Source organism: Alexandromys fortis, unplaced genomic scaffold (assembly GCF_014885135.2).
Source record: "Alexandromys fortis isolate MF-2015 unplaced genomic scaffold, M_Fortis_MF-2015_v1.1 scaffold_64, whole genome shotgun sequence".
NCBI classification, from domain to species: Eukaryota; Metazoa; Chordata; class Mammalia; order Rodentia; family Cricetidae; genus Alexandromys; species Alexandromys fortis.
In genome coordinates, this window is record NW_026067976.1 from 6,095,504 (window position 1) to 6,111,227 (window position 15,724).

Consider the following 15,724-nt stretch of genomic DNA (forward strand, 5'->3'; position numbering starts at 1 on the left):
AATTTTAAAAAGACAAAAAAAGAGAACACATCAGAAAAATCATCTACCATGATCAGTCAGCTTCATCCCAGAGATGCAGGGTTGGTTCAACATATGAAAATCTGTCAATGTAATCCCCCATATAAACTGGAAAAAAAAAAACACATGATCATCTCATTAGATGCCAAAAAAAGCCTTCGACAAAATACAACATCCCTTCATGATAAAGACCTTGGAGAGAACATGGATACAAGGAACATACCTAAATATAATAAATGCGATATACGGCAAGCCAACAGCCCATGTCAAACTAAATGGAGAGAAACATAAAGCAATCCCACTGAAATCAGGAACAAGACAAGGTTCTCCACTCTCTCTATATCTATTCAATATAGTTCTTGAGATTCTAGCTAGAGCGATAAGACAACAAAAGGAGATCAAAATCAGAAGTCAGACTCTCACTATTTGTTGAAGATATTATAGTTTACATAAGTGATCCCAAAAATTCTACCAAGGAAATTCTACAATTCATAAACACTTTCAGTAAGGTAGCAAGATACAAGATTAGTTCAAGGAAATCAGTGGCCCTCCCCTTTACACAGATGATAAATGAGCTGAGAAAGAAATCAGAGAAATATCACCCTTCACAATAGCCACAAATAGCATAAAATATCTTGGAGTAACTCTAACCAAACAAGTGGAAGACCTGTATGACAAAAACTTTAAATCTTTGAAGGAAGAAATTAAAGAAGACACAAGAAAATAAAAAGATCTCCCATGTTCTTGGGTAGGTAGAATTAACATAGTAAAAATGACAATCTTACCAAAAGCAATTTACAAATTCAATACAATGCCCAGCAAAATTCTTCACAGACCTTGAAAGAACAATGCTCAGCTTCATATGGAAAAGCAAAAAACCCTGTATAGCCTAAACAATCCTGTACAATAAAGGAAATTCTAGAGGCATCACAATCCCTGACTCCAAACTCTACTACAGAGCTATAGTACTGAAAGCAGTCTGGTATTGGCATAAAAACAGACAGGAGGATCTGAATCAAAGACTCAGGTATCAATCCACACACCTACAAACACATGATTTTTGTATAAAATGGAAAAAAGATGGGGGCTGGAGAGATGGCTCAGTGGTTAAGAGCATTGCCTGCTCTTCCAAAGGTCCTGAGTTCAATTCCCAGCAACCACATGGTGGCTCACAATCATCTGTAATGAGGTCTGGTGCCCTCTTCTGGCCTTCAGGCATACACGCAGAAAGAATATTGTATAGTAAATAAATAAATATTTAAAAATAAATAAATAAAATGGAAAAAAGAAAGCATATTCAACAAATGGTGCTGGCATAACTGGATATAAACATGTAGAAGAATGAAAATAGATCCATATCTATCACCATGCACAAAACTCAATTCTAAATGGATCAAAGACCTCAATTTAAAGCCAACCACACTTAACCTCATCGAAGAGAAAGTGGAAAGTACACTTGAATTCATTGGCACAGGAGACCACTTCCTAAATATAACCCCAGTAGCACAGACACTGAGAGAAACAATTAATAAATGGGACCTCCTAAAACTGAAAAGCTTCTGTAAGCAAAGGACATGGTCAACAAGACAAAAAGGCAGTCTACAGAATGGGAAAAAATTTCACTAACCCCACATCAGACAGAGGACTGATCTCCAAAATAAAGAACTCAAGAAACTGGTCATCAAAAGAACAAATAATCCAACTAAAAAAAAATGGAGTACAGACCTAAACAGAGAACTCTCAACATAGGAATCTAAAATGGCTAAAAGACACTTAAGGAAATGCTCAACATCCTTAGCCATCAGAGAAATGAAAATCAAAACAACTCTGGGATTACATCTAACACCTGTAAGAATGGTCAAGATCAAAAACACTGATGACAACTTATGCTGGAGAGGATGTAGGGTAAAGAAAACACTCCTCCATTGCTGGTGGGAGTGCAAAGTGGTACAGCCCCTTTGGATATCAGTATGGCAATTTCTTAGAAAATTGGGAAACAACCTACCTCAAGACCCAGCAATACCACTTTTGGGTATATACACAAAGGATGCTCAATCATATCACAAAGACATATGCTCAACTATGTTCATAGAAGTATTGTTTTTCATAGCCAGAACCTAGAAACAATCTAAATGCCCCTCGACCAAAGAATGGAAAAGAAAAATGTGGTACATTTACACAGTGGAGTACTACACAGCAAAAAAGAATAATGACATCTTGAAATTTACGGGGAAATGGATGGATCTAGAAAATATCATACTGAGTGAGGTAAACCAGACCCATAAAGACAAATATCATATGTACTCACTCATAAGTGGCTTTTATGAAGCAAAGAAAACCAGCCTACAATTCACAATCCCAGAGAACCTAGACAATAATGAGGACCCTAAGAGAGACATACATGGATCTAATCTACATTGTAAGTATAAAAAGACAAGATCTTTTGAGAAAATTGGGAGCATGGGGACTAAGGGAGAAGGTAGAAAGGGAGGGGAGAGGTAGGGAGGAGAGCAGAGAAAAATATATGGCTCAATAAAAAAATATTTAAAAAATAGATTGATAGACTTTGAAAAGCCTTGAAGATATTCTGTATCTTGCAATATCATATAATCAGTCAAAAATTAATTCTTCATGGAAAAATAAGACTATTACTTCATTAGCATAATGATTTTGTGTTTATCTTTAATAAATGATACAATTACATGTTTACCAAAAATGATTTTAAAATAAATTTCCTTATGATTTGTTCTCAAAAAAAGGGGGGTAAGTTTAGCTACCTTCCCTTTCTCATCACCCAAGTTGTCTTGCCCTCTGCTGTCTGCAACAGGATGATGTAGAAAGGCCTTCAACAGAGGCCAGAACCCTGCTGCTATTCTTGCACCCTCCAGAACTGTGAAAAGTAAATTTCTGTTTGTATGAATTACCAAGTCTATGGTGTTCTGTTAGAGCAGCCAAAGAAAGAACTAAGACACTACTCCACGTGTGATTATGCCAGGTACAGGCTTTACTACTTATTCTTTTATGTTTACTTGTTCACCATATATGCCAAAAAATCCTTAGCTTACTCACAGGCCAATACCCGATATAATCTAACATAGCATAATATAGTAAGAAAGAAAAACAATATAATTATCTCAATGGGAGCATATTTTTCAATATCCAATATCAAGTCATGTTATTTTTAAATATGTATAATCAAGGAATAAAGCTCCCTTAACTCAATAATGATTATAATCTAAAAACCAAAGGCAAGTTTCCTTCTTCTTTTCCATGTATTTATTACATGTGTGCATACCTACACAGGCCAAATCATAAATGTGTAGGTCAGAGGACAACTTGTGGGAGTCATTCTCTCCTTCCACCCTATGAGATGCACACATAAACACACACACACACACACACGAAATTAATCAGTAAATAAGTAAATATAAAGAAACCCCTAAAATGTGGCTATTTTCTGATAATAAATCACAGGCAGCATTTTTACTCTTCTCTATTTTCTGTATCTTCTATTCATGAATATGTTTTATTTTATAAATAGAAACCTATAAATCTTATTGTTTTAAAGTCTTATGAAAACCACAGAAGAATATTTATCAAGCATATAATTGCTTTCAAATAGTATCTTAATTTAGTCTCATGAAAATCCTGTAACTTGGGTATCATTATCCTTATCTCTGCAGAAGAAAGCAAGGCTGAGAAAGGTTAAGTAATTTGCTCAAGTGACAGAAGTGGGATTTGAATTAGAGAATCCTTGTTCCAAGGCCAGTTTTTTCTTCCACTGAACCATGCTACCTCCCACAAGAGAACATTTTTACATTACCACCTGCTAGTTCTAATTAAGAGATAGTAATTAAACAATTTTCCACTCCTGACAACAACATTTAAGCTACTCATATTTTAAAGAAACTAACTCAAGCAACTCTATCATCTGGAAGATATGATATCTAAACACAAGTGCCAGCATTTACAGAAAGACTCCCATATGACCCTGTTAATTATATTATCTATTTATAGGACAGGAAGCACAAAAATGTTTGATGATCAATATACTTGTAAAAATGCTGAATCAATAATCAAAGAAATATAAATTAAAATAACAAACATGTGTATTGAGTTAGCAAAAATTCTGTAAATAGAAACTGCCAGGTTGGGCAAATGTACAGTTTACAAACATCTAAGAGCTAATGAAATTCATTAAAAACTTGCTGTGAGCCAACTGATAAAATATGCACTTTAACAATGTCTGTGGAAAGCCAGGTGTGGTGGCATATGCCTGTAATCTCAGCACTTGGAGGGCTAACACACAGGGATCATGACTTCAAGGTCAATTTGGACTCTATGGCATGACTCTTATCTCAAAATTAAAATGGTTTGTGGCTTTTGACCAAGTAATTCCTCATCTAGGAGTTAATCCTAATTAAGAAATCACAGATATGTATAAAAAGATTTAGATACCAGGGTATTCATTTTATACTACTTTGAGGAGAAAATGAAGATGAGGAAGAATATGGAATAAATATAAATTTATTAATAATAAATTAGGTTATTCCAGAACACATACATCCAGTGGTTAACAGAGTCTGGAAAAGGGGGAATGCTGGTTAAATGGTACAAAGTCATAGCTACACATGAAGAATAAATTCTGGTACTCTAGTCTTCAGTGATTATAGTTAAAAACAGTGTGTATTTCAAAATTACTAAAAGAGTGGATGTTAAATGATGTGAATAACTCGGGAGGCAGAGACAGGAGGATCTCTGTGAGTTCGAAGCCAGCCTGGTCTACAAGAGCTAGTGCCAGGACAGACTCCAAAGCCACAGAAAAACCCTGTCTCGAAAGAAAAAAAAAATTTAGTTTCCATCAGAGATAAACAACTCAAATTAGCTTCAGGAAGTACCAGAAACTGACCAGGTTCACGAGGCCTCTCCTACCAAGGGTAAGCAATACAGCTGCTGAAAATCACTCTCAGATAAGACAAGCAAAAGAGAAGTCTCAACCAAACCAAGCTGCCAAGAAGACTCTTGGAAAAGAAAAAGCTGCAAAGCAGATGTTGAAACCAGACCATGTGCCTGAAAGAGGTTTAGACAAAGTCACTTAGAAAGGACACTGCAACCTGCTGAGCTGCCTAGGGCTCTGCAGTATACTCCAGGTTCTGAGCTTAGTGAGTGTCAGTCATGCTAGGGTGGGCCTTGGTGATGCAGCTGCCTTTGAGTTCTTTCTCCTCCTGTTTAAGTAACCCCAACCCACATTACTGAAACTAATCCTCTAAAAACTCATTAGTTCACCAAGTTGAACTTTGGTGGTATCCATACTTTGGTCTGATTCATGGGTTCTCTACCTGGAGTAAGTAAGCCTATGTAGTACATCTCCCCAGGGAAAGTTTTGTCACACGACACAAGCTTTCCAAATGTAAGCATATAAGATTTGTCAATCAAAAAGGAAAAAAGCTAAACATTAAATATATTCAAAGGAATCCAATTTATTTATTTATTTGTTTATTTATTTATTAAAGATTTCTGTCTCTTCCCCACCGCCGCCTCCCCTTTCCCTCAATTTTTAAAAACATTACTACTGAGGACTCTGCCAGGCCTTGGAATGCTTTGCTCCTTCCTATGGACCCTTCAGCCCTCCCCTCTAGTTCCTGGACCTCCAAAGGTCACGACAGGCTGGGACTCGAGCAGGTGAATCATATCCCCTTCCTGTCCTCCATTCTCACCCTCAGTCCTTACCAAGCCACTTGCAGCTGCCGTGCCTTCCACTGTGAGTCTATCCACTGGAGACTCCAACTCTCACTCTTGGTACAGCCCTACTCCCTTGGCCCTTTCATCCCTGAATCCCCAGATTAGTCTCACTGCAATGGACTTGAAGGAGGCTATCCTCCCACCACATCTCCAGTTCCCTGGGGACCCTGCCTCTTGGTGTGGACAGGATCCCCAAGTGCTTTCCCGAAGCCCCTCGCAGCCTTTTCTCCAGGCCCACCTCTATCCCTCTCTGCTACTCACCAACCTGAAGAAGCATTCTCTACCAGGCAATTCATGGCCACCATCCTTTTCTAAGATCCAGTGAGAGCAAACTAAGGAACAGAACACCCACTCACCAAAGACAAGACCAGACATCAACTCCTAGAATCACTTCAGTCATCCCAACTCCAGATGACTAGACACCAGCACAAAATACACAAAACTTTACAGCCAAGACAATATGCCTCCACCAGAAACCAGTAACCCTACTTACGTAGTAGGTCCTGAGAAGTGTAATAACAACTGAAGAACAAACAAGGACTTCAAAACAACAATCATAAATATGTTCAAGGACTGCCATAAAACAATTTTTGTACACTGTTCTTGGGAGTTGCCAGCCAGATGTAGAGGAAGCAGGACGTGTAGAAAATGAGGTAACAAGGCATGAGTTATGTGGTAGAATTTAGATAGAAAATATGGGCTAATATAGGTTGTAAGAACTAATTAGTAACAAGCCTAAGCTATCAGCCAAGTATTTATAGTTAATATTAAGTCTCCATGTTGGTTATTTGGGAACTAGCAGGAGGGAAAGAAAAGTCCACCTACAAAGGACTTGAAAAAGATAGGATAAATCCCTTAATAAAGTGTGTGAAAACACAATAGTAAAATAAAATAATAAAACAATTCATAACATAAAAGAAGAATGTAATAAAGAAATAAAATCAATAAGAAACCCAAACAAAAATAAAACTGGAAATGAAAAATTTAGAAAGTCAAACAAAGACCTCACCAACAGATTATAAGCATGGAAGAATCTCAGGAATGGAGACAAGGTAGAAGAAGTGAAGACCTCAGGCAAAGAACATGTTAAATCCAGGCACAAACTATCTAGAAAATCTGGAACACTATGAAAAGACCAAATCTAAGAAAAACGGGAATAGACAAAGGAGAAGAATCCCAAATCAAAGGAAAAACTCATCCTGAGTGAAGTAACCTATACCCCCAAAATTCGAGTATTTTATGTATTCTCATATGTGGATGTTAGTTCTTAAACTGTTGGTAGGCATGCTACAATCCATGGGACCACAGAGGTTAGGTACAGCGTAAGAGTCTAGGGTATCTCCCAAGGAAGGAGAAATAAAACATGTAGCTATGGAGAGACTGGAGAATCATAGGAGGGGGACTAAATGGGGAGATGGAGAGAAAGGTAAGAGAGGGAATATGGGGAGGGCAACTAGTATTGAGAGCCATTTGAGGGGTCATATAAAAACCAACTACTGTAGACACTTCTCAAATTATATACATATATGAAAGAAATCTAAATGATATCACCAAATAATGGTGGAGACAAAACCCTAAATAGATATCTTTCACCAACAAGTAATATCTCTTGTGTCAGGAATGGGTTATATCTAGTTGAGCCATTGGCCAAAGGGGCTGTATGGAAACCCCAAACCTCTCAAGTTATTTCCAAGGCTATCGGTTGTTCTCCACAAACTGATGATAAACCCTATTGCTAAAGACAACATTCGTTTATCTCATTAAACACAGAGAAGATAAGTTGGTGCCTACCTAAAGCCACAACCCTACTGACTAGTGTTCATAGTACTGGAAGGTGCTCTGAATGCTACCAGAGGAGAAAGGTACCAGCAACCCAGATACCAACCCTAAAATCTACAAGTGTGACATGCTGGTGCAATAGTGACACAAGAATTACAGTAGTAACCAACTACTCTTTGCTTAGGTTTAAGGTCTATTCTGTGAGATAAAACCAGTGCCTGACAACGCACAGGTGCCAAGAACCTAGGCCATGAGCCTAGGAGAAAACCAAATAAACACAGCAATAAAAGATCTCCTAATGACACATTACTTTACTCTAGATCGGTATCTCTCTAAACCATCAGCAGGAAGCTTCCTCTCGGCAGTAGATAGGAACACAGAGATCTATGTGCTGAGAGTAAGAGACTTTGGAAAACAAAGTCATAAACGAGATTACCTTCATCAAACCCCTTCCCTCAGGGCTCAGCGAGCCACGTAGAAGAGGCAATGAAACAGTTTCTTCCCAAACACAACAGGACTGAAGCACGTATAAACTCACAGAGTCTGTGGCAACACATTCAGGGCCTGTACAGGTTCAAGTTAGACAAGATTCCAGTGTTGAAAAGGAGAAGTAGACATAGCCTCCCATCCCTAACCAAGAAGCAGTATCTAGCTGACATTGTTTACAAGGAAAAAATAGTTTTCTCCAATGGAATCTCACTTTTAATCTCACAATTAACCATACCTAAGAGCAGTCTCATGCCCAGCAGTAGATGGCCAACACAAAATGAACTTAATAGAATTTTATAGATGTTTTGTCTCATACAGCTCTGTTTGGGCATTTTATCTTATTATAAGATCTTTTGCTTGTATAAAACAATTTCTAAATTTTTTGTTTTTACAGGGTGTATGTGTGTGTAGATTTGTGTGTGTGTGTGTGTGTGTGTGTGTGTGTGTGTGTGTGTGTGTGTTAAGGCAGGGCAATCATGCGAGTACAAGCAAGCACATACAAACTCACAATGAGTAAGCAAAATTGGCCAAGACGACCTGTCAGCAGACCAAAAGCATGGTAATTAATGACGCGTGCTCCTAGCCAATCACAACACACCAGCAGTGACCACCAGTTTCAAAAGGACAAACCAGAAATGTTCCTACGGCAGCTTAATTTCCCTAACCCCATACCCTTCCACTCCCCACCTCCCACCTCCCCATCCCAACCCCCACGTTTTACAATAAAAAACCTCTGTGTCTTCTCACCTCCTGCCCCCCAGAAAACAGAGACAGCACAATAAGCAGCAGCAACAAGCCCACAGAAACTCTGTGTGTATACATGTGTGTGTGAATTACTTGTGCTTTTTTTCTTTTTTATTCTAGTTTAGCTTTTGTTTGCCTTTGTTTTCTAAAGAGAGAAAGAAAGGGTATGTAGTTGGTAGGTAGGTGGATAGATGGTGAGGATTTGGGAGGAGTTGGAGGAAGAGAAACGATCAGAATATATTATATGAAAAATGTTTCAATAAAAAACACATTTTAAAAAAATATTACTGGAAAAATACCTATGTTGTTTTCAACAAGTCATAAAGCCCACTTTACATCTTCCATACATGTACATGAAGGCTCGAGGTGAGGACAGAATGACACCTCACACCATCCTTAAAAACCATGTATGGAGAAAGATTTCACACCTTTGGATCTATCCCTATATCAGGAGCTATGCATGACATGCACAAGCAGACCAGGATCCATGCAAGCAACAAATAACTCATTATACAAGAGATTAGTGATACCTTAACAGCTTCTCCAAGAGTCTGGTTTTTGTCAGCTTCCTCGCTGGAGTGCAACTCAAGTCTATAATTCAACTCCTGTAGTTGCTGGGCCTGTTCATTCAACAGCATTTGAGCCTGCTGTTCCCGAAGTAATGCATTATTTAGTTCTTCACATGCACTTTCAAACTTCTCATGGGTGATCAATTTCTTTAAGAAGAAGAGGAAAAATCAGTTGCAAGGCAATTGTACTGCTGTACTATCTCTTCTTCAGAGCGGTATTTGGTGACATAAAGAACACAGCATGGGGCTGGAGAGACGGCTCTGTGCTTAAGAGCACCAACTGCTCCTCCAGAACAGAATTCAGCTCCAAGCACCCACAAGGGGATGGGCTCACAACTAGCATCCAGGGGACACCATGCCCTCTTCTGGCCTTCACAGGTACCTAGACACATGTCATACTCACAGATACCTATACATAAATAGAAATTTGAAAAATAATGTAATGGCAACCATTTCTAAGAACTTATTATAAAAACAAAATATAAAATTTGTTTTGCTCAGAAAAAGTCAAAATAAACTATCACTTTTGTTTTTAAAGTATAATGATCATACTTTAAAAGTTATCTTTTTGTCAAACAAAATCTTAGAAAACACTTGAAATTCCAAATAAAGTTTGGTTTTTGGTTTGGTTTGCTTTGGTTTATTTGGGCCAGGGTTTCTCTGTGTAGTCCTAGCTGTCCTGGAACTTGTTCTGCAGCACCAGGCTGGCCTCAAAGTCACAGAGATCTGTGACTGCCTCTACTTCCTGAGAGCTGGAATCCAAGGCATGTACCACCACACCCAACTTCCAAAAAAAAAAAAAAAAAAGCTTTTTGTAAAGATTATGATTATGAAAAAATATTCAAATGACCATAAGTATTGGAATGATTGTCTAAGTCTATGTTCATTATGCTACTGTTTGGATCTCTCTGGCCCCATGTCTTCTCTAGCAGTTCCTACCCACACTCACACTTTCAGGCTACCGTGTCTTGTTTTCCCACAACAATTGTAATTATCAAAATCTGCCTTATTCTCTTACCTACATACATCTTGCGTGGAAATAGCTGTGCTGAGTTGAGAACTCACTTAGATTTCTCACTCAACACAGAAAAGAATGAACGATATTCATATGTGGACACCTGCTAATGAAACTCTACACCGTCATATAAAAGATGACTTACAATGCGGTGACTATTTGGAGGGCAGAACACAGCCCTGAAGGACTAACAAGAGCTCCCAACAAGCCCAGCCTCCCATAAAGGCTCATGGGGTCTAGGTCAGACCACTTGAATATCCCTTCTTCAAGGCACTTGAGTGAGTAAAACACAGTTATAAGACACCTGACACTGTCATCTTCAAGTGCATAAGGAAAAATGTTTCAGGAAAGGTGCATTGCATGAAGTATATGTGGAACTAGGCAGACGCATGGCTCCCTTCATGGTTCTACCTGCACATGTAGTCATCTAAGAGTCAGCTTGCCCCCGTCAGCATGGATTTGAAGGGGATTCATGTAATTCATCACAAACATAATGCAGCTGATTTAAATCCTTAAAAAAAAATCTAGGAATCGCAGAATGAAAATCTTACTGTATATATCTAGAAAACATAAAACTATTGCTATCTTACGAAGCTCTTTAATTTCCCAATTTTCTGACAAATAAGACAAAAATATTTTCTCCAAGGCCCAGAAATGATGCAACTCACAGAAAGAGAAAGCTTTGCTTGAATTAAATTTGAAGATAAATTTATAGCATGAGCATATATATAATACTAAAATATCACTAATCTAATATTAGCATTCAAATTATAATAGTGTATAAAGCATAAGAATAAAAATTATTCAAAATATAAGCAAGGAGATTTTTGTCCCCTCCACAAACAGCAGGCTTCCCGATAGAAAGCATTCTAAAAGGGAAGTTTTCTAAGGGAAAAGCCATCCTACTTAATGGCCATATTTCATCATACACCTTTTAGGGCTGTTAACTTTGTTAGTCACATGCCTGTAGCAGGCAAACAAATGCAAGTCTTAATTAAAATAAAAATATATGCTTTAAAATGGCATTCTGGGAAAAACAAGACAGGTCTGTAGGGCAAAGTAGCTGTTGCCATGCAAGCCTGGATGACAACTTGAGGCTAATTCCCAGAACCCACGGTGGAAAAAAACCCACTCCTAAACATAGTCCTCCAACTTCCACGCTCATGCTGTGGTGCAAACGTGTACACGAGTGAGCATACACAAACACAAAATACATTCATACCCCAAAACACACACACTGATAATGAATAAATTGATAGATAGATGACAGATAGATAGATAGATAGATAGACAGACAGACAGACAGACAGACAGACAGACAGATAGATAGATAGATAGATAGATAGATAGATAGATGTAAAGAAAGAATGAAAAACTGGGGAATATAATCCACTCTTAAGGGCAGGTTCCATGCCCAGCAGTAGATGGAGGCTCTTTGTTTATAACCTTACAGGTACTTTGCATATTTATATTATAGTTTCTGGTTTTGTGTTTTTAAGGAATTCCTGTGAGTGAAAACATGTGTCTCTTGTGTCTATACGTATTTCTTGTACTTTTCTCTCATTTTTTCCTACATGCTTGTTTGTTTTGTCCTATTCTGGTTTGTTTTGATTGTTATTTTTTAGATGGTCTGTTTCCTAATGAAAGAGAGAAAGAAGGGTCAAAAATTGGGTGGGAGGAGAAACAGGGAAGATCTGAGAAGAGTTGGTGTAGGGGAACTATTCAAAGATACTGTATGAAAAAAACTATTCTCTAGAAAAAATAAAACTAGAAAATAAATAACAGAAACTTTTAAAACAAAGCAATCCTATTGAAGGGACTTTGAATTACTTCTATTAACCAAACAAACACTATTAAGGAAATCATATAGAAAGAGGTATCACAAAACCATGGTGTATTACTATGCCAGATCTACTTACAGAGTGTTTAAATTCATTTAATTGCATCTGCAGATTCTGTGATTTGTCAAGCTCCTTTCTCATTTCACTCAGAGTCCGTTTGTATTCTGTAACCTCTAGGCGCAGTGAGCGGCGCTCCACTTCAGCTGCATGCAGCCTTTGCGTAAATCCAAATATTTGCTTTTGTAATGATGCAGTACTTTTCTGTCGTTAAATAAGAGTACATTTACAAACATCAGCTACAGATTTACTAGTAAATCAACACCAATGAGCACTCTTCTAAGTTGAACTCAAACATTAATAATGCAAAAAATAATACTAGCTATCTCTAAACCAAGTAAACTTATCCAAGAAGCTTTATTTTATTAAAAGTTCCCGTGAAACTAAATTATTCACATATAGTTGATTTACACTATAAATAGGCTAATACACTTTCTAGCCCACAAATCCTAAAGTCACTACTGAATGAAATAGCACATACCATAATAGGCATATGGCTGCGCAAACCATACTTCAGGGCCAGCGTGTTCACTTTGTGAAGTCCACGGGCCAGCCTCTGAACCAGGGAATCTTTCTCTACATATGTTATGCTCCGGCTGCTATGCAGAGGTATGCTTTCCATTGCCAAACTAATTTTATCCATTAGTTTTGCAAAAGAACTCTTGGCTGCACCTATGAGTAAATGTCCACAGATTCTGGAATTTGGATCTTCAAAGGAAAAAAAAAGCACAATATATGAGTTGCCTCATGTTAATTTTACAGTGTTAGTGATCACAATAGAATTTTTCAGTTATTGTCGCTCTCATGCCTTTATAGCCACTTCCCCACCGAGCTTTACTATGAAAAGCTGAGCACAAGCTTGGCTCACTAGTGAGCAGCAGCCCTACAGAGAACCTCCTCAACTCCAGTCTGACCTTCGCATGGGACAGCATCGCTCTAGAAATCCACCTTCCCTTTCCTTTTCTAAAACTTCCTATAATTTGATTTCTATTCATAATTATGACTGCTTATGACCTTAGCCCCATAATACTTATATTCTCAGACAAAAAAAAAAAACACAATTTTCTTTATTCAGGAGAGTTAAAAGCCTACAACTATAATTACTTATTTCCTGGTGGGATTTCAGTACCCAACCTGTGTCTACTGGACTTGAGAGTCCTTACGTTTGCTACACATCTACCAGCTCTACCAGCTCCTTAGGTCTGTAATTAATAACTGTGCCTAATGTTGATAAACAAAACTGTCACTATTCTCCCTACTAACTGACATTCCAGATACAGTTAATAGGCTTATTTATACCTTCATAAAAGTTATGTAATTTCATTTTCCTACTCAAAGCAGGTCCTGACCTGCCATTCCTTGTCTTATCCATGAGAGATGACCAGCACCAAAGTCCTCAACCCCCCAAATCTAGTGCTGTACACGCTACATTCTGAGTCTCTACTACTGGAGGTAATCTAAATTTTGCCTTTCTGTCATACGGGCAATATTACCAAATCAAATTGTATTGTGTTAATTGTGAGCTTATGTATACAGGTCAAAACTAAAGAGCAACACTGACCGACTGCCTCACCAATACTCTGCATTCTACCTTACAGATACTCTGTATTCTAAAATTTGAACTGTATTCTATTTCTTCTATTCCTCAATGTATAAATGGAAGGATCAATTTTATATGCCACATAGCAGTCAAGATTTGAAAATCATACTGCATCCGAGTTACACTTAAAATAAGATCGCCAATTTGATAAAAGTATAATATTCTATATATATAAATTTATTAGTTGTTAGTGTCTGAGTTTTGAGAATATAATCTATTTTCATTCTATATGACACTCAATATAAACACACTCTCAAAGAATGTCATTGACACAGTCATACAAAATTTAATTAAAATACATAATTGTTAATAATGAGACATTTAGTAAGTAATGAATGACAAAAAAATTACTAGCACACTTAGATGACATTCAACACATAATTTAAAACAGTTAAGTAAATAACTAAAATTATAGTAAATAATTCACTGCTCAATGAAATAATAGTAAAATTTAATTTTCTCCTAATAGTCAGCATATCATTTTAATATCAAATACATGTATTCTCTGTGTCTCTAGTTGCAATGTATTTTTTCATTTGTCTTCTTTCATTTCTAGCTGCCCTATCTTCACTATCCCAGGCTAGCATATGTGGATATTTTTATATATTTATGGGATTAATCACATTCCATTTTACTTCCATAGCAGCTGCAACAATACTGAACTCATCAATGCATTCAAAAATACCAAGAGAAAGTAATATTAATTTTCATGTGCAAATATAAAATCTCATTTTAAATTTTTAAGTAACATAAAAGTAATGACATTTTCAATAAAAAGAGCTTCAAAATAAAATTCAACTACAATTAAATTATAATACATAGTGCTTTCTTGTTTTGTTTTTGTTGTTATTATTTACTATATCCCTGAAATATGTTTGGTAGACACCAACCACTAGGAAAGAGAAAATTAAATGGCAATACTATTCCACTAGGCATTCTTCTGAATTTTTAAAAAGTTAGGAAAAGACACATTCCAAGTCCCTGAGTGCTAACCATCATGAGCTACAGTCAGAGCAATAAATAATTTATGTTTTAAGAGGCACTTCTATAATAGAACTCACATTTTACCATATGGAATACATTTTATAATGAAAGAGGAAGAGATACGGTAGGGTCAGAATTACATATTTATCTGCATGACAGAGAACAAGAGCCACTAAAAATCCTCATGTTTACATGTCTCAAGTATTTTAAAATTTATACCTGTTAAAAACAATTTTTTCTTTACGTTAATAGAATTTGCTAGCCATTTTCCCAACTTAAATAATGTGACCTTTATAAAGAAGCAGATCACAGTTGCACAATTACTTTTCCCCATAGAACAGGCATGCTTTCACATCAACAAATAAATCTTCAAAACAGATTCCTAAGCAGCCGACTGGCCTAGCAATTCTAGCCCTCTTCAGATTTCATTACTGAGAAGGTAATAAAACGCACTGACATTCTACCTGTGTCCAGTTGCCATTGGATATACTCAGAAATAAACTTAGAAATCAAATAAAATGCATTTGTTTCTACATTTAAATTTTTAGTTTAGCCCAGTCATGCCAAAACATTGAGCCACCTACATTCTATTCCCATAATGATTGATATTTCAGCCCTTCAATGAAAGCAGCGTATTCCCCTGTTTGAGGTAAATGATCTCTTGCAGGCACGCCATTTGGATATCTAGAACAGGTAATTTATCTCAAGTGGGCAAACACTATCACAAAAGCAAAAGGTTGCCACCTGTCCAGTTCTTAGAGAGGCAAAATGGAAACCGGGGTCTCTGCCCAGTGCCTATAAATACACCATCAAAGTTTATAAAAGCAGTGGCCAAACACTGTAAGTACTTTCTAAAATGTGACTTCAAACTCTCATTATTAAACTT

General features: G+C 37.0%; 1 protein-coding gene across 2 annotated transcripts in view; it reads right to left on the reverse strand.

Moving 5' to 3' along the window:
- Ccdc171 (coiled-coil domain containing 171) overlaps positions 1-15,724 on the reverse strand; it is a 329,914-nt gene that overhangs the window by 166,692 nt on the left and 147,498 nt on the right. Inside the window, exons 19-21 of one of the 2 annotated variants that reach the window (XM_050157438.1) lie at positions 12,736-12,962; positions 12,276-12,458; positions 9,303-9,488 (exon numbers count right to left, since the gene is read on the reverse strand). In XM_050157438.1, the coding sequence (XP_050013395.1) occupies positions 9,303-9,488; positions 12,276-12,458; positions 12,736-12,962 (596 nt within the window). Of the gene's footprint in view, positions 1-9,302; positions 9,489-12,275; positions 12,459-12,735; positions 12,963-15,724 lie in introns of those variants that run through there. The other variant, XR_007594478.1, reaches the window with a different exon arrangement.